The sequence below is a fragment of the Periophthalmus magnuspinnatus genome, chromosome 2 (genome assembly GCF_009829125.3).
Source record: "Periophthalmus magnuspinnatus isolate fPerMag1 chromosome 2, fPerMag1.2.pri, whole genome shotgun sequence".
In the NCBI taxonomy this organism is placed as follows: domain Eukaryota; kingdom Metazoa; phylum Chordata; class Actinopteri; order Gobiiformes; family Gobiidae; genus Periophthalmus; species Periophthalmus magnuspinnatus.
The window spans coordinates 9,934,984-9,957,138 of record NC_047127.1 but is presented as its reverse complement, the minus strand read 5'-3'; the positions used below and the strand labels follow the sequence as shown (position 1 = coordinate 9,957,138).

The window sequence follows — 22,155 nt, the reverse complement described above, 5'->3', positions numbered from 1 at the left end:
CTTCTATCAATTTGTTGTGAATTTGTTCTGTACACAATTTTATCCCAAAGTATTTGAGCAAAATACATGGGGAAAAGTACACATATACTGTATAAACATCTCTTTAGGTCAAAATTAGTCTGCACCGCGCTGTCTGCATCTAATTATAAAGAGTTTTATAGCGTGCAATATTCAGGAAACGCGGGTTAGCATGCTACTTGCTGTTAGCCTTTACTGTCACTGCGAAACTCTGGTGCCTGAGAGTTGTGAAAAGCACTTATAAACTCATCGTAGTGAATAATTAGGATGTTCCCAATGCATAAGGTAACTCTGAACCACTGAAAATTGTAAATGCAAATTATCTGGTTCTGTTTTTCATGTTTTTAAGACGCACCTTTAGAGTCATGTAAAACGTGTAGCGCTCACAATGTTACAGACGTCCTCTCTGCAGTCAGCTGTACGGAGCAACAGTCAGCGGAGATAGTGCTGAGGTGTGGATGTCCCGGAGGTCTTATGCTTGTGTGTGTGTGTGCATATATGTGTGTGTGTGTGTGCATATGTGTGCGTATGTGTGTGTATTGAGGCGGAAGAGGACGGAGCTCGCGGCGTCGTGTCCTTGTCAAAGCCATTTACACAAGTCACATTGGGCCCCTCGCTCCCTCTCCTCCCCCTCCCGGTATGGCTCTGAGGGACCGCGGGGCCCTTAAACTGTTCAACGAAAGAAACATCAGCAGCATTTAGACGGCTATTACATACACGTACAGGCGTTTTGTGCTTAGCTCCAAGAATGCGCAGGAGACAGGCAAAAGATAAGAGACAAAAAAAAACTAAGGGAGACGCTGTAGGTGAATGGGGAAAAGTAAATGTATTTTGAGGTATCAATTTGAAAATTCTCCTGTGTATTACTGATTCAATTACAAGAAAAAAGTTGCTGCTGTCTTTACATATGGAAATAAGATGAATTGTGCGTGAAGCAATTCAAACAGTATGTATTTTGGCGAGACAAATCTGCTTGTCAAACTTAAAATCTTCATCAGTGATGATGGTGGCTGTAGGTTTAATGTTGTGTTGAAAAGAGTCTGTGTCAAACTTGCTGGGTGCTTGTTTTAAAAACAACAATTTCTCTGGACTCAAATGAAAAACATTCATAGCTAACCAAGCCTTGATGTCATCCAAACATTTCAGCAGGGGTGCCAGGGAGCTGTTATGGGTTTTCTTGACCAGCAAATAGATCTGAAAATTGACAGGATAAAAGCTCTATGATATTCTCTGTCTTTTTATTAAATTTGACTCAACAGTGGGAGGTACAAAGAAAACACGATCGGCCCAAGAATAGAGCCCTGGGGAACTCCAAAACATAGGGATATGTGTGAGGAAAAGGAGTCCCCAAATTTGTCAGTAAAGAACCTGTCTGACAGAAGGACCTGAATCATTCCACTTCCATTCCCTGACACCCACAGTGCTCCAAGTGAGGTAAAAACTAATTGTGTGGTCCACTGTGTTGAAAGTTGTGAGATCTAAAAGCAAAAGAACAGCTGCATGACCAGCACCAGTAAATAAAAACAAATCATTAAAACCTTTAAAAGTGCAGTTACTGTGCTTTGAAATTACTTGTCACCTGACTTAAAAACAGCCATGACATGTTTCTGTAAAAAAAAAAAAAAAAAAAAAAAAAACAGCAGCTGAACAAAGACCATTTAAAAAAAAAAAAGTTTGACAAAAATGCCTTTGCATTTCAGTGGGTGCAGATTAGTCAGGTGCAGGCCGCCTGTAGTTTGGTGGCGTAGCAACCGATGATGATGCTGAAATCAATGGTCTCCAAATTACTCAGCAATGGGGACCAGCCTGGTGCCAACAGGTGACAGGCAGCACCTGAGGAGTGCCTAAGGAGTGCCTGAGGAACGCCTGAGGAGCAGGTGTCTCAAACACGCCTCATAATCCTGAGTTAAGCAGCCGGAGAGACGAGCAGGGTCTTGGGAGAAATACAGCCAGGTCTTTAGACTTACGTCACGTCGCACAGAAGTGGGTCAAAGAAAGTTGCAGACCCCATTACCATATCCCATATGTGATTCCACATCGGCTTTGCTCATAAGTAGCTCATGACATTCAAAGACAAGCACAGAATCTATGGTCATGACAAAAAACATATCAAAGATTGAAGAGTCAAGCAGCACAAACACACTGAGGCCAGTGACAGCGCCTCAAAAGAGAAGTGACCCAAAACCACAGCATTGAAAAAACAATAATAGATTTGTCCCCTCTAACATTTGTGCATTTAGAGCTTTTACAGGTGTGTGTGTGTTTGTGTGTGTGTATCTAACCTGCAACACAATGTACGCACACACACACTATGCATACAGACATGCAAATAGTTGAGACTGTATATATAAGGCCGGTTTATTTCAGGTTTCCAGGTCACGGGGCCACGGCAGAGTCAAGGGCTTAGGGACTCAAGACACTCAACAATGGAGGCAGTACGGCTGAAGGAGACTCTGAACAAGACTTTCTTTCAAATGAAATTCACCTTATTTATTCATATAACCCAGAGCTGAATAAAAAGACTGTTTGCTTAGTTTAATTTAACATTTTCACATTTTGGCTTAACACATCACTTGTATCTGCAGTGTTATTACAATTTGAGAACTAAGACCTATTCACATAATGGAAGTTATGAACGGATACTTGGCAACACTTTATACTTTGAATACAATGAAACAACACGAAGTAAGACATAACCAAGCTCCTGTAGCACATATCTGTACTACTAGTTACAAGTTGTTAGGCCTACAGGTTGTTATATATAGTTAGAAAAGTTATATGTAATAGGTAGAATCATAACTAATCCACAACTACAGTCAAGATTATAGTTATAAATCATTATATCACTTCGAGACATAGTACCAGTCGATTCATTTAATGTTTTTTTTTTCTTTATTTTCATGACTTTTTACATTGTAGATTTCGAAGGCATCGAAAGAATGAATGAACACATATGGAATCTAGCACAAAAAAGTTTAAAATGACTAAATAAAAATCGAAAAGAACTCAAAACATGTTATTTTAGTGAAGTGAAAACCATTTCATTTGAGACTTCATCAAGAAACTCATTAAGATACAGCCGAGGGTTTGCAGCGCTGTCGACAAAGCAAAGGACGGCTACTTTGACGACTTGATTGTAAAATATAAATTGTATTTTTTATTGAAGTAGCAGTACTCTTACTCGAGTAAAAGTTGTGGTTACTCTTCCCACTGTGAGTGAGTCTAAGTGACGAAAGCTTCATGTCAACGATATGAAATGATTTGAACATTTGTGTTTCTTGCAGCGCTGCTTCAGATATGATTTAGTTTGTCTCACTTTTTATACTTTTGGAAATACCAGTGCAGTATTTAATTATAAATCAGATGCCACGTCCCAACAGTTACTCTTTAAGTTGCTCTTATTTGGATGGTCGTTTCCCAAATACTTTTTACCCGTAATTTCTTGGACCACTACTGTGTATTTCTACTCGAGTAATATTATTTTGAAGTAATGCTACTCTACCCCCCTCTGATTATTATACTTTAATGCTAGTATCTCATATTTTAGCTCCTTTCTCTTAACTAAACGTCCTTAATAGAATTGCACAGCACTAGTTTGTCCTTTGCGGCTAGCTAGCTCCCTGATGCAGCAGTCTACTCTCCGCTCGCTGTGTCCTCTTCGCTGTGTCCTCTCCGCCGTTACCTCCGCGTCCTCCTTGCACTCCTCCGTTCTTCGCGCCCTCGGGGAACATTAGCGGCTCGGGACTTCTCTCTCTCTCCCCCCTCTCTCTCCTCTGTCAAACTCTGAGGCGTGAAACCGGAACCGTGGCCGATTCAGCAAGTCTTTCGACACACACACACACAAAAGTCTTCTCCTTTGCCAAATTTAGCCCGTTCGCAGTTCCACCTTGGCTCGTCCCCTCCTCCGTCCCTCCTCCTCCCTCCTTCTCCGCTCTGCTCTTTCTTTCTTTTTCTGTTCTTGCTGAATCTGTCCCCTGTCAATATACGTCCTCTGCTTTGATCACTTACTCGGGCTGTGAAAATAAAGTCAGGGTTGAGGGTGCAAAAAGGAAACTAAGGACAACTTAAGGGTCCTATGGTCTTTGATTTTTTTTGGGGTTATTATTATAAAAGCCGAAAACAAAGTATTAACATGTTTTGTAAGTCTCCCCCCTCCCGTTGCCGTTGGCGACAAGCGAGTCCCCCTTCAAAGTACTACCAAAACTACAGGTATCTATCTACCACTGTCTGTTTTATATCATGTTTTTGTATATTTCTGGAGAATTGTCGAGTTTGAGCATGGCTGACGTAGGCTTCTGGGTGGAGCATTGCACAGGCAGGTTCAAATAGGCCTGGAGAGATCACTAGATTACTCAAACATGGATGCATGGATATGGATGACAACTAAAACCTCTTCAGGTGTGTTTTTTTATGAAGGAACCAAGTTATAACATGGTAGATGGCAATTTTGCATAGTACCTGCTTTATATTTAGTTTATCTTCCTTGAAACGATTTGTCGCACTGCATGATGTCATCAGGTGAGCCAGGAAGTGCTTATCTGAGTGTTGAACATATGCAAACTAAGCTAACTATTGTGTTTTACGCTCAGAGGTGGATTGCTTTAATCATTTTGCATACAAATACATAGTGACGTCACAAAATTGTAAAGTTTCAAAAAAATGAAAAATTTGAAATGTTGTCATAGCAATTAAGAAAAAAAAAATAAAATAAAATAAAAATAAATAAAAAATACAAAATAAATAAATAATGAAATAAATAAAATTGCTCATTTAGTCCAAAATGGTGTCCATAAAGAGAAAACAAAATCTCATGTATTGTCATAATTTATAATATTGATGAGGGACTGAAGTATTAATTTAAACAGGCTTTAACCTGCTGTGGGCTGTCAGCATCTAATTAGCACGGTCCGCTGTTAGCATGCTATTTGTTGTTAGCATTAGAGTAACGACAAAATTCCACTGTGGCCTCTGAAAGTTGCGAAAAGCGTTTAGGAACTCATCGTGGTGAATTAGGAAGCTTGAAATGCATTAGGAAAGTGAGGAATAAGTTTGGATATATAGTGTTTAAGTAGCCTGTATAATATAATAACATATATAGGGCCTTTAATTTCAATGTGGTTTTGTTTCTTGCAAAAACTTTTTCATGTACCAAAGTGAGATTTTCAAAGTCTTGATCCGTTAGCGTTGGTAGCTCTTGAGCGATTTGTCACCAGTGTTGTCTTTCACAAAGTTGGCGTAAACAACACTTAGCAATTATCGCAGCTTCATTAATTTACCTCCTCTACCCCAGCCACTTTCTGTCTTTCAACCCCCCTCTCAAACTCTCTGTCTACCAAACCATTTAAGCCTAATTGCTGCTCTGCCCATGACTAATGAGCAAGGCGAAGGGAAGACAGGTAGCTACCGGGAGCAGGGATGGAAGAAAGAGGGAGATATCTTCAAAAACAAGAAACAAAAAGTGAGTTGGTTTGCCAGGACGCTCAGGGAAAGGTACAGGTAAGTCTTTTTTCTGCCAACAGGATGAGGAACGCTTGGTAAAAACAGATTGAATTCGACTTTGGGCACGGGGCTTGTAAGGAGTCTCCAAACAGCAAAGGTGCGTTGGAAGTTTGTATTCAACATCTGAAAGCTCACGACTACCGCTGCCCAAAGGAACAGATTGCAAAAGCACATGAGAGAAAGAATTATGATTTAGTTTCACAAATTAGCCGTTTCACTGTTAAGATTCCAAAAGTATTAAAGATACGTTTGATTTGTTAACTTTTTCGGCCGTTTGAACGTTGAGTTAGTGAGGTAGCTCCTTCTGTGACTTCAACTAGAAACTGCATCTTGTCTAGGACTACGATTTTATGGAATTTGGCAATGTAAGAGCGAAAGTGACTTTTGTTGCTGTTGTTGCTGTCATGTGGGTATTAGCAACATTATCCTAATAGAGCATTTTATCAGGCACGTCAGTAAAGTTGGAATGTAATGGGCTTCAAATGGGCAAATGGTACAAGTACAAATGAGATTAAACTGATGGAGAATTTTTTTCAGTGTAGTTAGCTTCTCCCTGAAACGTCTTTAGAGCAGTTTTTTGTTTTTTTTTTACTCTGGATCATACCTGAACAACCGAGAGATTACAGGAGACAACATCTTAAGGAAAATGTTGTACTTTCACCATACTTGACAGTTAGTAAAAGCCGAAGTTAAATCAGAATCAGAATCAGAATCCTTTTATTGCCATCGTTTGTGAACACAGTTCACAAACTAGGAACTTATTTTGGTTATAAAGTGCAACATAAAACATAAAACACACTGAATAAATACAAATACAAATAAGGGCATGCACGAAGTTAAAAAAAGATATGCTTAAAAATCAAATAAAATAGTTAAAGTAGAAAATATATACAACAGCAGCATCAGAACAACAGTGCAAACATGACTTATTAAAGTGGCCGGTGATATAAAGTGTCCAGTTTTGTGCAAATATTATAAAGTGTTCATGAGACAAACAGCAGAGGGGAAGAAACTGTTCTTATGGCGAGAGGTTCTGGTCCCAATGGACCGTAGCCCCTGCCAGAGGGAAGTGGCTCAAATAGTCCATGTTCAGGGCGAGAAGTGTCAGCTGCTATACGGCCTGCTCGCCCCCGAGTCCTGGAGACATACAGGTCCTGTAGCGATGGAAGGAGCAGCCAATCACCTTCTCAGCAGAGGGTACAATGCGCTGCAGTCTCTGTCTGTCCCTGGCAGTGGCCCCAGCGAACCACACAGTGATGGAGGAGGTGAGGATGGACTCAATGATGGCCGTGTAAAACTGCACCATCATCTGGACCGGCAGCTTACGTTTCCTCAGCTGCCACAGGTAGAACATCCTGTGATGGGCTTTCTTGATGAGGGAGCTGATGGTCGACTCCCACTTGAGATCCTGGGTGATGCAGGTGCCCAGGAAGTGGAAAGAGTCCACAGTGGTGATGGGGGAGTCCGTCAGGGTGAGGGGAGGCAGGGGGACTCTGACTTTCCTGAAGTCCACAATCATCTCCACTGTCTTCTGGGCGTTAAGCTCCAGGTTGTTGCTGCTGCACCAGGACACCAGCCGGTCCACCTCCCTCCTGTAGGCAGACTCATCGCTGTCCGAGATGAGTCCGATGAGGGTGGTGTCATCTGCAAACTTAACCAGTTTGATGGAGTCATGGCTGGAGGTGCAGCAGTTGGTGTACAGGGAGAAGAGCAGGGGAGAAAGTACATAGCCCGGTGGAGATCCTGTGCTGATAGTCCGAGTGTCCTAGACATTCTTCCCCAGCCGTACGCGCTGCCTCCTGTCCGTCAGGAAGTCAGTGATCCACCTGCAGATGGAGTCAGGCACATTGAGCAGAGCGAGCTTGTCCTGGAGCAGAGCAGGGAGGATGGTGTTGAACACAGAGCTGAAGTCCACAAACAGGATCCTGGCGTAGGTTCCTGGGGAGTCCAGATGCTGGAGGATCTCTCAACTGGACAAAAAGATGTGGGAGTGAAGACATTTCACTGCCCATCTAAGCCGCTTCTTCAGTTCAGATCGATAAGATAAGGCAGTGTCCACCAGTAATCTGACCAGACTTGGATGAGCAGTGAAATTTCTTCACTCCTACAACTTTTTGTTCAGTTGACAGATTTTAACTTCGGCTTTTACCATGGATCAGACCCAGATGGCTGAGAGATTACACAGACATACTTGACAGTTGTATAACACCTGAATGACAGAATCAGAGGAACACTTTCTCCAATGGACACAATCACATGAACACCTAAAGAAGAGCATGGAACCTTCTCTTTGATGGACACTTAGAGGAACATCTTAATGTATCTGAATGCTATACTTTCTCTACATTTGAGTTACATAAACACCTGAATGAGTATTTGGTGTCTCCTCTCTGGACTTTGAGCTTGGTTCTTTCACTTTGATGGACAGTTAGAAGATGATCTGAAGGAAGCATGGTCCAGTCAGATGAACACCTGCAGGACACAAACTGGTCCCACACTCACATTTCAGGACTATCTCATTTCACCTCCTGCTCTCCATCAAAGGCTGATCTTCTCATGTCTTTCCACTTCCACTGACTGCTTTGTCCTCCATTGTGCTTTCATCCATCCGGTTACTCGTCTGTTTATTCTCTTCCTCTTTGGCCTGTCACAGAAGCCTCACCCTCTCTCAGAAGACTTCATGCCATTGTTACATTACAGTATCATATCAAGAACGCTGTTTTTTTGTGTGTTGTTTTTCCTCTTTAAGCTGCTGTAAAACACTTAAGGATATTAATTGCGACTCATTTTTAGTTTAGCTGTATTCTGAGCAGCCCTGTCCTCACCTGTCACCTTGCAGTTGTAACCTACCCACGAGGCATAAGCACAGACCACATTCATTTAAAAGAGGGGACAATTTCCAAACCCAGTCTAGCCCTGTGTCTTTGTTCTAGTCATGCTTGATTAAACATCAGAATAGTGCAAATAGTGAGGTAGAGTGTCTTGGTTATAAAAAATAAGATGTGCCATTAAAAACCCAGTATGTATAAGTTTATGTCGCCAAGAATAAGTTTAAGTAAAAGCAGGGTTTTTTTTTTTGCATTTTGGTTGTTTTTATTGCACGGAAGAACTTAGAAAAACATGCGTCCTCACTTGTTTCCATGGAAGTCCTGGTGTTCCTTTGGCTATAATAACCCTAGCCCCAGTATGTAACTTTTTTCGTCAAAAATAAGTTTTAGTAAAAGCATGTGTTTTTTTTTTGCATTTCCGTTGTTTTTATTGCACTGATAAACTGAGAAAAATGCATCCTTACTGTGAGCGAGCTTGCATCTCCACAAACCTGACTCTTAATTGGCTTGTTTCCATGAAAATTCTGGAGTTCTTTTGGCTGTAATAACCCTAGCCCCAGTATGCAACTTTTTTCATCAAAAATAAGTTTAAGTAAAAGCATGTTTTTTTTGCATTTTGGTTGTTTTTATTGCACGGAAAAACTGAGAAAAATAAGTCCTTACTGTGAGCGAGCTTGCATCTCCACAAACCTGACTCTTATTGTTTCATGGAAGTCCTGGATTTCCTTCGGCTATAATATTCCACAGTATGGCATAAAACTCCGAAGTGGAACTGTACAGTTAACTTTCCACCACCAGAAAGTCATTTTAAGTTAATCCAAAAAGTACTTTTAACGTTATACTACTAACTAATGTTGCCATGTAAAAAAAAACAAAAAAAACAAAAAAAAAAACTTAACGTACTTTATGTTTCCATGAAGTCTAGTTCTGATATAGAGTAAGATCATTGTAAAACTATTTCGTAAAGGTCAAATTGTGTTGGGTTTACACGATTTTTTTTCTACTTTCAATACCAGTTTTAGTATCGATTAGTGTCTGATTCTCGATCCCCTTGAAATCCCTCCTCCAAACCCTGCAAACCTGAAATCGTATTGGTCTAAACTAGCTATTATCTGGATGTATTTATAGATCATAAGGCCTAGCATACATCCATTGGCATGTCTTATAGCCCCCAGTGTATTAGCAACAAGCTCTGAACTGTTACCCCAACCCTCATTGTGCTGCTGCTGACAGACAACAGTGCAACGCCTTAGACAATGCCACCTGCCAGTTTCCGTCACTGTAATTATAGCTATGTGCTTGCGATGCCCGAGCGCGTGTCTTGGTATCGGTGCTAGGATCCACTGGAGGAGGAGGAGGAGGCATCATTCTTGTCGCGGAGCCCGGCCGAAGTCACGCGGGCTGGGTTGTGTGTACTGTTAAGTGTGGCCCCAGCTGTCTCCTTATAGCTTCAACAATGGGCTACGCTAACAAAGACGTAGCCTTCAGTGTCATGTGATAGTGTGGTGTGCAGGCTAACGCGCGCGCAGTCAGATGATCTATTGTGCTCCGGGTGACGCGCGCTAACTTTACCCGCGGACACTGCCAAAGGAGACTCTTGGTTGGGGTTATTGGTCAAATTGTGTTCACTACGGACATCAACGCTAGCAGCTATTGACTCTAGCTATATTTGTATTGCATCTGCCCTGACTGCACCAACAGATTGAAATGCCAACGTTAAAAAGCTTGTACCTGATTTTTACGGTTTTAAGTTTGATCCACGAAAAACAACTGGCGGCAAGGAGTCTTTAAGTGCTTTTCACAGGTTCTAGAGGGAGTATCGTCGTCACAACAACTAGCATGTTAACAACAAACTTTCTGGTTCGTGGACAATAAAAACGCTTAATGATTAGATACGGCACACAGCAGTCCTAATCTAACTTCAAGAGCCGCTTACATGAGGCCCTTTAAAGAAAACTTATATATTTTCATCTATTGTCAGGAATAAATCGCTTTTGGGCGTCTTTAAATCATAAAAAAATTGTATAAAAAGTCCAAAAAGTCTTGTTAATGCAGAATGTAGAATCTTTAAAAGGTCTTATATTATGCAAAACTGACTCTTGTGAGCTTTTAGCCATGTTATACCCGCCGTTGTGTTTTGTTTCATTCACACGTTTGAGTAACCCTTTATTATATATTGTTACGTTGTTTACATCTCCAAAGCCTTGCAAAATGCTCTCTTCCACCTTGTGATGTCATGAAGTGGTAGTTTTCAAGTTAACAGCTGCCTTTTCCCTTTTATTTAGCAGAGATTGGCAATTCCAGGGCTGAAATTATCCAGATTATTTTATTGAGTTTAAAAACACAGGTGGAGCACTTCCTGTATTACCACATGACATCACAAGGTGGAACAGAGCGTTTTCAGGTTGAGAGAAGACCTCTAAATCTGACCTCTAAACATGTGTGAATAAAACAAAACACAACTCCAGGTCTGTTTGTGACGAGGAAACAACATTATAACATAGATCAGAAATTAGAGTAATATGGACCCTTTAACTCGGCTCAAGCTTCGATCCTTATGAAACTTTGTGTTTTTTGATACTCTTATTCCTTATTGGTAATTGTTACTCGGACAATGCAATGAAGCAAGTCACAAAACCGTCTGAGAGGCAGATGAGATGTGTGTGGAGAGCGGAGGCAGGAGACAGAGGGGGCAGACACGCAGACGCGATCCCAGGACGCGGGCCCTTCCTCCGGATCACATGGACCACAGACACTGGGCCTATGTGGAAGGCTTTGTCTCCGTGAGAGTGAGATCAGGGAGATGGACAAAAGGACAGCACACAGAGGAAACATATTGGACATGTCCTGGAGGAACCTTCAGTCTGCTCTGTCCATAACGGAGATCATTGCAGCGCGGTGGGATGGGTCGTGGGTTTGGCTGTTTAAATTAAGTTAAAGGGCCCATGTTACGCTATTTCTGACCGATGTTATAATGTTGTTTCCTCATCACAAACAGACATGGAGTTGTGTTTCGTTTCATTCACATACGTTTAGCACTCAAATCCTACATATTTATACTGAGTTCTCTCAAACAGAAATGCTCCACTTTCTGTTCCACCTTGTGATGTCATGTGGTAATACAGGAAGTGCTCCTCTGTGGTTTTTAAACTCCATACACCTTCATTAGAATCATTTGAATAAGTTCAGCTCTGGAATTTCCACTCTCTACTGAACAAAAGGTAAAAAGGAGCTGTTAACTTGAAAACTACCACTTCATGACATCACAAGGTGGAACAGAGCATTTTGAGTTTTGGAGATGAAGACAGACAAATAATAAAGTGTTACTCAAACACGTGTGAATGAAACAAAACACAACTCTAGGTATGTTTTTGAGGAGGAACAACATTATAACATGACTTAAAGCTCACAAGAGTCAATTTCACATAATGTAGAACGATTTTAGTTTCCTTTAATGGATTTTAATGCCAGAAAAGGATTACTTTTAACATTTCAACAATGAGAATATGCTTGCCAGTGGTGGTTGTTACCTTGGCGTTGTGGGTTTGCTTCCTTACAGACTATTTACTGAATGTCTCTACCCTCTCTGTCCAGATTGCACACTACAACCTTTCTTTTTTAATTGTCTTTGGGTGATGTTGTATCAGCTGGGATCTTGTTCCCATCGACCTTTCTGTTCTTTTTCTTATTATTGTCAAAAATATCCACACATTTAGGCCTAGATTAGTTCTCAGTATTTACCAATTGGGCGACAGTAGCTCAGTGTGTCCTTGGGCAAGACACTTAACCCACCTCATTCCTAGTATTTGTGTACGTGTATGAATGTGTGACTGGTTCCTTGATGTAAAGTGCTTTGAGTGCCTTGAAGGTGGAAAAGCGCTGTATAAAAATGTGACCACTTGCCAGCTGGCTTAGTACTTGTGACCCGAGCTGCCATTTGGTTTTAGTTTCCATATTGTGAAAGATCTTATTTCAAGCTAAATTATCTTGAAACCTGTCAAAATGTATAAAGGAAAAAAATCTAGGTCCTACGGGTGTGATGATGTTAGCATATTTCTAGTTTTCACATCCACCAGCTGATTTCAAACATGGATACACTTTCTTTTTTCTTTGGGCGATTTTGTATCAGCTTGGATCTTGTCCCCATTGTCCCCTCGGTTCTTTTATTTTAATTTTTTTGTTACTGTCAAAAAAATCCACATATTTACTCCTACTTTTAGTCTGCAGTAACTACTAGTAATGTAGGTTTTTGCGAGTTTTGGTCAATAAAAAGTGGAGACAAAACCTTTTTTAAAACATGCTCTGAATGTGAATGGGAATGAATAAAATAGTCACATTTTTATACAGTGTTTTTCCACCTTCAAGGAACTCAAAGAACTTTACAGGAAGAAACACTGGGGGCAAGGTGGGTTAAATGTCTTGCCCGAGGACATAACATTCACCTGTGGGAGCTGGAATCGCACCACCAACCTGTAGGTCAGTGGATTTGACCGATGAATCAATGATCTTTAATATCGAGAGCAGGATTTAAACTGCCAACCTTTGGATCAGTGGGCAAACGCGCTACCAACTAAGCTACTTTCACCCCCACTGCGCCATCACGTGCTAATTTTGTGCAAAAATCACCAGCAGAATGCAAACATGAATAGTTTTTAGCCTGCAATTGCCTGTGTAATGTTTCGTCCAGGTAAGTTCCATTGCAAAAGAAAACTGAATTATTTTAAATCAGTCAAATTCTGCAGGTTTTGGCTTTTCAAAGAGGTATAGCATGTCCATATATAACCTTCAAAATATGTAAACGTTGTAGTTATGTCTTCATTATATGGCTGCTAACAGAATCCCAGTTTAAGTAGTGATTTTGGAAACCCGCAGAAACGCATGGTACAGCCTCGCTTTAAGAAGGCCCCAAAGGACAGTGAGGGGACATTTGATTGTTGCCACGTCGCTGCTTGTGTTTTCCTGCCAGGTCTGATGGGCTGAGAGAGAGAGAGCGAAAGCTAGATACAGAGAGAGAGAAAGAGGGGAAGAGGAAGCAGATGCTCAGGAGCTGGCACTCAAACGATATGTCCACTCCCCCCCCTTCTCCTCCTCCCTCCACCCTCCACCCTCCTCCACCCTCTCCAAAACATGAAAGAGTTCCAGTATTGTCCTCATGTTCAAAAAATACTGCGGCCGACAGCGCGTTGGTCTCAAGGCTGCGCCGAATGCCACCGAAATGGACAAACTATAGCGGGCGGAAAGAGATCCAGCTGAGCGATAAACAGAATACTGCGTGAAGAGCAGTCGATCGATATCCACTTGATCAAAAAAAAAGCAAAAAGCATATGATACAGACAAGTGACACGGCAAAGACACAATGCATAGAACCTTGAGCATTTGGATGGACGGAAAGAACAAGAATCGGGTGGACATTTTACACCTGAGACTTGTAGGAAGGGGAGGGAGTAGCATCAAAAATCTGATACTAATCGATTCTAAAACTAGTATTGAGACTAGATACTCATTTGAGCAAGTATCGATACTAAAAAGTCACATTCACAGACAGAAATGAACCTTTCCTGAATAGTTTTAGAATGATCTCAAGCTGTATCAGAACAAGTATAAGACACGTAGACTAGTATACACCATGGACCACTATGGAACTTACCTGGACGACTGAGGGATTACACAGATATAAGGCCAAATGGGAATAGAAAAGAAAGTAAAATCATATTCTGTTGTCTAAAGAAAGTGTTTTTAATTATCACTGTGGTATCAGAATCGGTATTGAGTATCAAGTCTATATAAGTTCTAATCCTGTATCATCCTGCAAATGACACTTGAGTGCTTAGAAAATTTTCGTTTTCATCTACCCCCTATCCCCGCCCACATCCCCTCTACTCACTTGCGATTATTCAAATTATTCAGATTCTCGGTCTATGTTATGCATGTCATTTTTCAACAATAAAAACTTCAGATTGTTTGGTTGCTAGGGTGAAATGTCATTGTGAACAGGAAGTCAATGGACCAGTTTCTATTACTAAGCTGTTTTAGATCAATATGACAGTTTACAATCAACAAAATGTAAAATAATAATCTACAAATGAGTAAAAAGCTGGAAAAAGCACAATGCGTCTTCTTTATCTCATTGCACTAGTTCATCATGACTATTTGCAGTTGAGGTACTTTGTGTGCCCATAAATCAGGGTTAAATAATTGTACAAACTTTCCATATTTGATTTTAAGATGGCTGTAGAAAATTTGGGACAAAACTAGGACCAAAGCGGGACGTAAACTAGGACTAGACCAGGACTAAACCAGGATGAGAACAGGACCAAACGAAGTCTACATCAGGACTGAACTGGGCACGAACAAAAAGTGTGATTACAGTCGCTGTGAAACAAGAAATACTAAACAGTACAGAAGTTTAATTTAAAAATGTTTTAAAATATATAGATAATTCTTATGTTAAGCGTTTATTTCAGCTGAAAAAATTTAAAAATAAATAATGATAAACTGATGGGCCCCCTAGTTGATGCAGCCCCCTCCATGCTCCCATAATCTGTTCCTAAATTGAACCTCCTCTGCTTGGGCAATCAAATGAATGTTTACTCAGACTTTCTTCCTCTTCACCTTTGCCTCTCGTCGGACTTCCCCCATTCTCCGCTCAGCCTCGCTCTCCTGGCAACGGGACGTCATGTGAGGATGTGAGCCAAGAGCGCGCCGCCCACCCTCCCCTCCTCCACCCCACCCCAGCACACGGGGAGAACAGGCCTAGTATAAATATTGATGATGGCCTAATTTAGAGCTCTTTATTAGACTGATTTACGGTGGCCAGACAGATTGGGGCATCTGGACGCGGGAGTGTGTGTGTATGAAATCAAAGTGGACACAATGCACTGCAAAAACAAAACAAAATCAGAATCTTGATTTGAGTTTAGATCTATTTGTGCAGTAGTTGTGCATGAAGCAAAAATAGCATTTGTTTCTATTATTCAAAATCATACCTGGTGTTATGTTCTGTTACACTGCTACAACACTGTACAGTTTTGTAGCATTGACGCTAGCTGCCAATTGTTTTTAGTCCGCCTATAGTGACAGATTGCAGTGCATTTTCCTATCTTGAGCTAAATTATCTGGAAACCTGTTAAAAATGCAATGAAAGTCAAACTAAAAATTTAACCGTATTGTGAAATGATGACGTCATGCACAACATATTTCTTGCTCCAGGTCCAAGGAACATCTGCCAGCTGATTGCAAACAAGGACATGTTTACAATTTCCATTTAGTTTTTGCAAAAATAGCAATTACAGTAACTTAACACCAACACCAAGGTTATAAGCGTCGCGTCGCACTTTTGTCCGATGTTTTTTTAACGTTGCCGTAGACATTACCTTATCAATTCAAGCCACTTCTTCCTTGTATTCTTATTCTACGGAAATCGATAAAAGCTTCTCTGTCCTGTTATATTTATTTCTGTTTTATTTGAACATTCCAGACACAGTGCTGTGGCATAATGTCAAAAACAAAGCAAAGTCAGCGGTTAAGTTGCAAGTTAAGTGATTATGTCACTTCCAGGCGCTATGGAATTCCTGCTTAAATTCACTGTAATGGCATTTTGGTGATTCTAACCTGCTCTAGAGCTTTAAACGAAGCTGTTTGAAAATGTAAAATTTCACAAAACCAATCACTGAAATCTGCTCTTCCTCTTGAAACACCTCTAAATGTGCGCTTTGGTTCAAACAGTTGCCGAGAAAGCATTAAAAGTGTTAAAATGATTGAAACCTGAGCTTGTTCTTGAAGATGTTCTCCTTTGAGAGGGTTTACTCTTCCTGCATCACACGTCTCTGATCCACCTGCTTACATTTGATTTCCTCATGTTCAAAACCCACACGTCTGCGCCTTCAACCTCTGCCAATTCTAACTCTAACCGCAGCCTTCACGGTGCCGAGTGAATGTTCTTTAAGCAAAAAACACTGCCCTTTTGACCGCCTTGTTCCGCTACTGTCAAAACCAAATTAAATCCTCGTTTTTTGGCCACATTTTCTTGCTAAAGTGCATTAACTACTTGCCCCGGCCCTGCTCCGAATCACTTGTGCTTAAGATGTTTTTGAGAGGAAGAGTGGGAAGGCTGCTGCGATAAAAAGGACAGGGCTTAAACAGCGACCTTGACCTGACCCCGTACTTTTGTTGCAGCGTTGGCTCTGGCTCGTTCGGCGCTATGATCCGTGTGTTTTTGGAGCGTTTCAGGGTGACACTCGTCAGCCCTGCAGCAGAACTCAAAGTGCTGAAATAAGACTACTGCGCTTTGGGGACAGAGCTAAGAGGATACACTGCAAAAAATGAACAACTGTATTTCTGACTAGCAGTGAATGATATGGGAAAAATAGATGGCAAAAAACAAAATCACTATTTTCTCATAGGTCGCAATTCATGAGTTCATGATTTTAACTGAATAGCATTATGATTCTATTAAAGTTTCTAGTTTTAATAAAGCTTAAATATAAGTTAAGTTCTGACTTCGCCATTAAAGGTTAAATCCACCTGTCTCTCGCACTAAGCATGACAAAGGAAAAATTACATTACATTAATAAAACATATTTATAGTATATAGTTTTATTTTTACACTAAAGAAAATTATGCTTCATACTCAGTGCTGATTCAGTATAAACTGTATAAACTGTTCGCCATTATTAGTGAACAAAATTAATAAACTAGAAACATGCTTTGGTGATATGGTGCAGCAATAAATAATAATAATACTAAACTATGATCAAATAAAATAAAAAATATTGCATGTATTAAATAAATTAAATAAAAATAAAATAAATAATAATTAATTAAATAAAATAAACTAAATATAGTACAAAATATACAGTGCAAAACTATTGGTGCAAGTAGGTTGATTATCGTAAGTTGTTTAAAGGGACAGGCACTATAAAGTGTTCAGCAGCATTTCAATACAATGATAATAACAGTCTTTATAGTCATTTTCAAAATATTGGTAGTTGATTCCATCATGTGCAACTTTAAAAGTTGTTTTCAATATTAATACATTCATCTGAATATCTAGTTCCGATTACTAGTTTTAGTATTGTTTAATCTGTGTATTGCTTTTTTTAAAGACGTATTATGACGATTCAATTTTATTTCTCCACACCTCGATCCGTACTAAGTATTTGCATGTTTTTGCCGTGTTTCTAGCAGGACAGTGACAGAGGACCTCATTGAAATAACTGTGGTCTCGCGGGGCTAGCTAAAGAGAGGGGGCAGTGAGGGGAGCGGCTAACCCTGCAGAGGATGGGAGCCAGGGGACCCATTCGGACTGCGATTCATTCAGGCTGCTGCGGCTAACCTTGGCATGCTAGTCCACGCGTGACGGGGGCGCACCCATGTAGACACCCACCCTGTCTGTCTGTCCTCTGCGTGGGTGCTTTGTTTGGGCGACGTGTCTGAGAGGGGAGTCAGCATAAGAGGAAGAGGAGGGAGGAACAGGAGGGAGGCAGGTTGTTTAGTGTCTTTGAATGATCTTGCCCCCAGGAGAAAGGGCGGGAAAAGAAAAGTGTGCGTATGTTGTATTGTTCCGCGTACGACCCCGGGGAACACACACACCTACATCTGTGTTGGGTGTCTATCCTTTGTGGGGACATTGCATTGACTTGTATTCATTACCTGGAGACTGACCCCAACCTTAACCAACCCTAAGTACAACGTTAAGGCTATGATTTACTTTGTGGGACAGTATATCCTTTGAAAATATCAGATTTTGTGCATGTATTATTTAAAGTTGTGTCCTTCCATTTACATTGACATCAAAATTATAAATCAGTTTTTGCTTCCTGACAGTTACTTACATTTCTTGAACTTCTAGCACCACTACTTTGTACTTCTACTTGAGTAATATTATTTTGAAGTAATGTTACTCTTATTTGAATATAATTTTTGGCTATTCTACCCACTTCTGATTAAGATTTAAGTGACTGTACTAAATTTTTCCTTACTTTTGTCCCAGATACACAGATATATTGTAAAACTGGCTGTCTACTACTTCATCTAGTTTTTGAGTATTTCTTATTGTCTGGATCTTGAAGTAGATTTTCCATTATTTTTTCCCATAGACTTTTCAAAAAATTCACATATTAAGAGTTCAAAGGCATCACTAACCAGCTAGGTGTTAACTAATATCCATAACGTGGTGGTTTTCAGTCCAAAAAGGCTGTTTGAAATGCAAGATTCTGCTAAATGTTTTAATAACCTTGCGTTTTATAAAGTTTCAGAAACAGAAAAAGTCATTAGTGAACATGTAGCTGATTACCCCTGAGCGAGCTTTCAAAGTTTTAATATAAATTCTTTTCAGGAAGTGCTATTTTAAGTCTTTGTTCATTCTTCAATAAGGTTAATAATGGTGTAGTTATTATAAAGTGGTACCAAAGCAGTCCCAGCCAAAATCTATGAGAGACACTGTGTACAATTACAATTAAAACAATAATCAATGTAATGAATTATTAATTAGATGGCTTAATACACTTGCAACAACCAATCACGCGCGCATTATATAAACACACACACAAGACGGTGAGATTAAATAACACTTGGATCTCAGCTCTGATCGAAACATCTGTTCACCTGCCACTGTTACACACCCGGGAGACTAACAACACACACACACAATGCAAGCACGCACACCAAACAGCTGGCCGCTCAAGAGGAAGTGAGGCCGTCTGGAAACTTAAGTACACAGACACCTGAAGAATAAACATATCTTATATAGGAGAGTTTGACCACAAGTTAGAATCAGTTTTGTATTCCAGAGCACGGCTTCTGCTTTCAGCCATCCTGCTTCACCACAAGTGTGCTACTGAAACTGGTCTAAATACAGCTCATTGATTTTTTTTTTATTGATTTTTTTTTTTTAAGAGATATTGTACTTTTTGGGGTATCTAGCATAACATTATTATTATTATTATTATTATTATTATTATTATTAGTAGTATTATTATTATTATTAGTATTATTATTATTATTAGTATTATTATTATTATTTATTTATTTATTAATTTTTTATTAGTTTTTTTTTTTTTTTTTTAAAATTTCACTGCTGTACTGTTGTATCTGTCTCTATAAAAAGTATGTTCATGATAAATCACAATGTTGATCTAAAATGACTTAACAATAGAAACCGGTCTCTCGACTTCCTGCCTCTTTAAAGTGAATTTCACCATAGCAGTAAATTTAACAGGTGCACTGTGTAACTTTTTTGATGGGGGTTTGTTCCTCCAGCTGCTTGTCTCCATGGAGATGTTATTTCTTTGCATGTATAGATCCATAGCATGGCATTAAACTTTTCTATCTCAGTCTTACCATATCTTCAATTAGGTTTGTATTGCTAAAAGAATACCTTGATAAACATATTAAAATTAGCAATGAAACAGAAACAAACAAGCAAATTAATCAACAGAAAACAAGCAAATGGAGAACTGTCCCAGAGCGCCCCCTGTCTTAAGACTCTGCTCCTCGGCAAGGAAAAACTCAAACAAAAACTATAGAGAAGGAGAGATCCACTTCTATGGACAGGCCAGCTGCAGATGTTCATGATGTCCAGGACTAATGTGCATCCATTTGCAGATAGATATACTTGTTAAATTGAATGCCATACTGTGAAACATTCCAGGCAACATCTCCATAGAGACAAACAGGTAGAAGACCCTACATTACTTAGTTAACAGCTTAGTGTAATTTTTTGTTTTGTTTAGTTGTTTTTTTTATCATGTCACTTATGTTTGCCTTGTTTTTCCTCCAGGTCCCGGAGCGTTTTCTGGAGGTGGCCCAAGTGACTCTCCGCGAGTTCTTCAACGCCATCGTGGCCGGGAAGGACGCGGACCCCTCGTGGAAGAAGGCCATCTACAAGGTCATCTGCAAACTGGACAGCGAGGTGCCGGAGGTCTTCAAGTCCCCCAACTGCCTACAAGAGCTGCTCCATGACTGACTAGGCCTGGGGAGGTCGTCGACATGGACTGTCCACCAACCTCCCAGACCTTTGAAACCATTCGGAGAAAAGACTTACTAAAGATCGCTTGCAGCTGAAATTGTCCTGGCGCTTGTGAAAGACCAAACAAAAAAACATAAAAACGTGAGATTTTTTCATCCTTCTTGCACTTCTTGCAACAAAAAAAGTTCCATTATCTTCATCCGACTGTGGAAGAAGACCTAATCAACAGAAGAAATTGAAAAATATATTAATCTTTTTATCGTGGATGTTTTTAAGTTACAGGACATATTTTGAGATAAAGTGACGTTTCTGTATTTTTTCCTCCTTTGTATAAGCGGACTTCTTGGATCCCTTGGCCAGTTAGCGAATAGGCTACACTTGTCAAATAGAAAAAAAAGCACAGTGCCATTCCCAAACCCTCACAAACCCTCTAACCCATTTAGCTGTTGTTTCCACTCTTATTGTACTGAGAATTTTTGGGTGTTTTGACAATGTGGCCCCCCCTGCCCGGAACCCGACAAGGTTGCCCCTCTTCCCCTATGAACTTTGCCTTAGGCTTTTCAATCTGACGCACAACTATACAGCCATGCCATGCTCTGCAAATCATTACGTTTTGTCTTTATTTTATGAGATCTGACAACTTAAAAGTCCTATATTACGCAAAATTGACTCTTGTGAACTTTAAGCCATGAAATAATGTTGTTACATCCTCAAAAACATATCTGGAGCTGTGTTTTGCTTCATTCACACATGTTTGAGTAATCCAGCATTATTAGTCAACGTTCAAAATGCTCTGTTCCACCCTGTGACGTCATAAAGTGGTCATTTTTCAAATTAACAGCTACCTTTTATCATTTGTTCAGTAGAAACAAGAAATTCCAGGGTTGAAATGATCCACATGATTCTAGTGAAAGTGTATGGAGTTTAAAAACACAGTGGAGCACTTCCTGTATTACCACATGGTGACATCACAAGGTAGAACAGAGTGTTTCCTGTTTGAGAGAAGAACTCCTAAATATGCGAGATTTGTGTGTTAAACTTGAGTAAATGAAACACAACATAACTCCAGGTCTGTTTGTGATGAGGAAACAACATTATAACATAGATCAGAACATAGTGTAATATGGCCCTTTTACATTTTATTTACAATATTCCAGTAACATCGCAGCTCGTATGGGTCCAAACGTTCAGAGTTTCATCGACACAAACAGCAGAAACGGGGATTTTGTCAGATGTTAAAGACACATCAGGTGAAAGATACTGTTCCACACTAAATTATATCAGTGTTTACGATAATTGTTTTAGCATTTTCATTTTTAGACCTACAATATACAGGTAAAAATATGTTTTGTACAAAGAAAGACAGACTTCATTTATTCACTTTGTGCTGTTTTAAAGCTGAAATCGATATTCTACAAAGCGGGTTAAAGACAAAGTCACAGTGCCATCCAAGTGAATAAGGCTTGAAATTTCGGATGAAGCAAAAGAGTGACGACATCATCACGTAACACTTCGGTTGACTTTTTGATCGTGTTGCTTATCTTGAGCAAATTTAACTGGAAGAATCAAAAACACAGATGTCGTGAAACGTAAATAGGTTTGAATTATTTGCAGTGCAGCAGAGTGGATTGGGAGACAGCTACGTTTACATTACACTGTGGAATCTTTGTGTAGTCTCCGATAATTTTACTAATATATGCACTTATGTTTAGGTGTTAATAAAAAAAAAATCATATTGTTAAAGCCTGAATACACTCTGTGCCATTTAAAGATCACACAATACAAAACTCACATATAGCCAATTTCTTTTTTTTTGCACTTTGGAACAGAAATATTGATGAC

The 22,155-nt window shown here is 39.9% G+C and overlaps 1 protein-coding gene across 1 annotated transcript in view; it reads left to right on the top strand.

The window, feature by feature from the left end:
- LOC117384255 (prospero homeobox protein 1-like) overlaps window positions 1–21,037 on the top strand; it is a 56,505-nt gene extending 35,468 nt beyond the window's left edge. The window contains exon 7 of the mRNA XM_033981545.2: window positions 20,125–21,037. Coding sequence (XP_033837436.1) covers window positions 20,125–20,310 — 186 coding nt within the window. The 3' untranslated portion in view covers window positions 20,311–21,037. The remainder of the gene's footprint in view (window positions 1–20,124) is intronic.
- The last annotated feature ends 1,118 nt before the right edge of the window (window positions 21,038–22,155 follow it).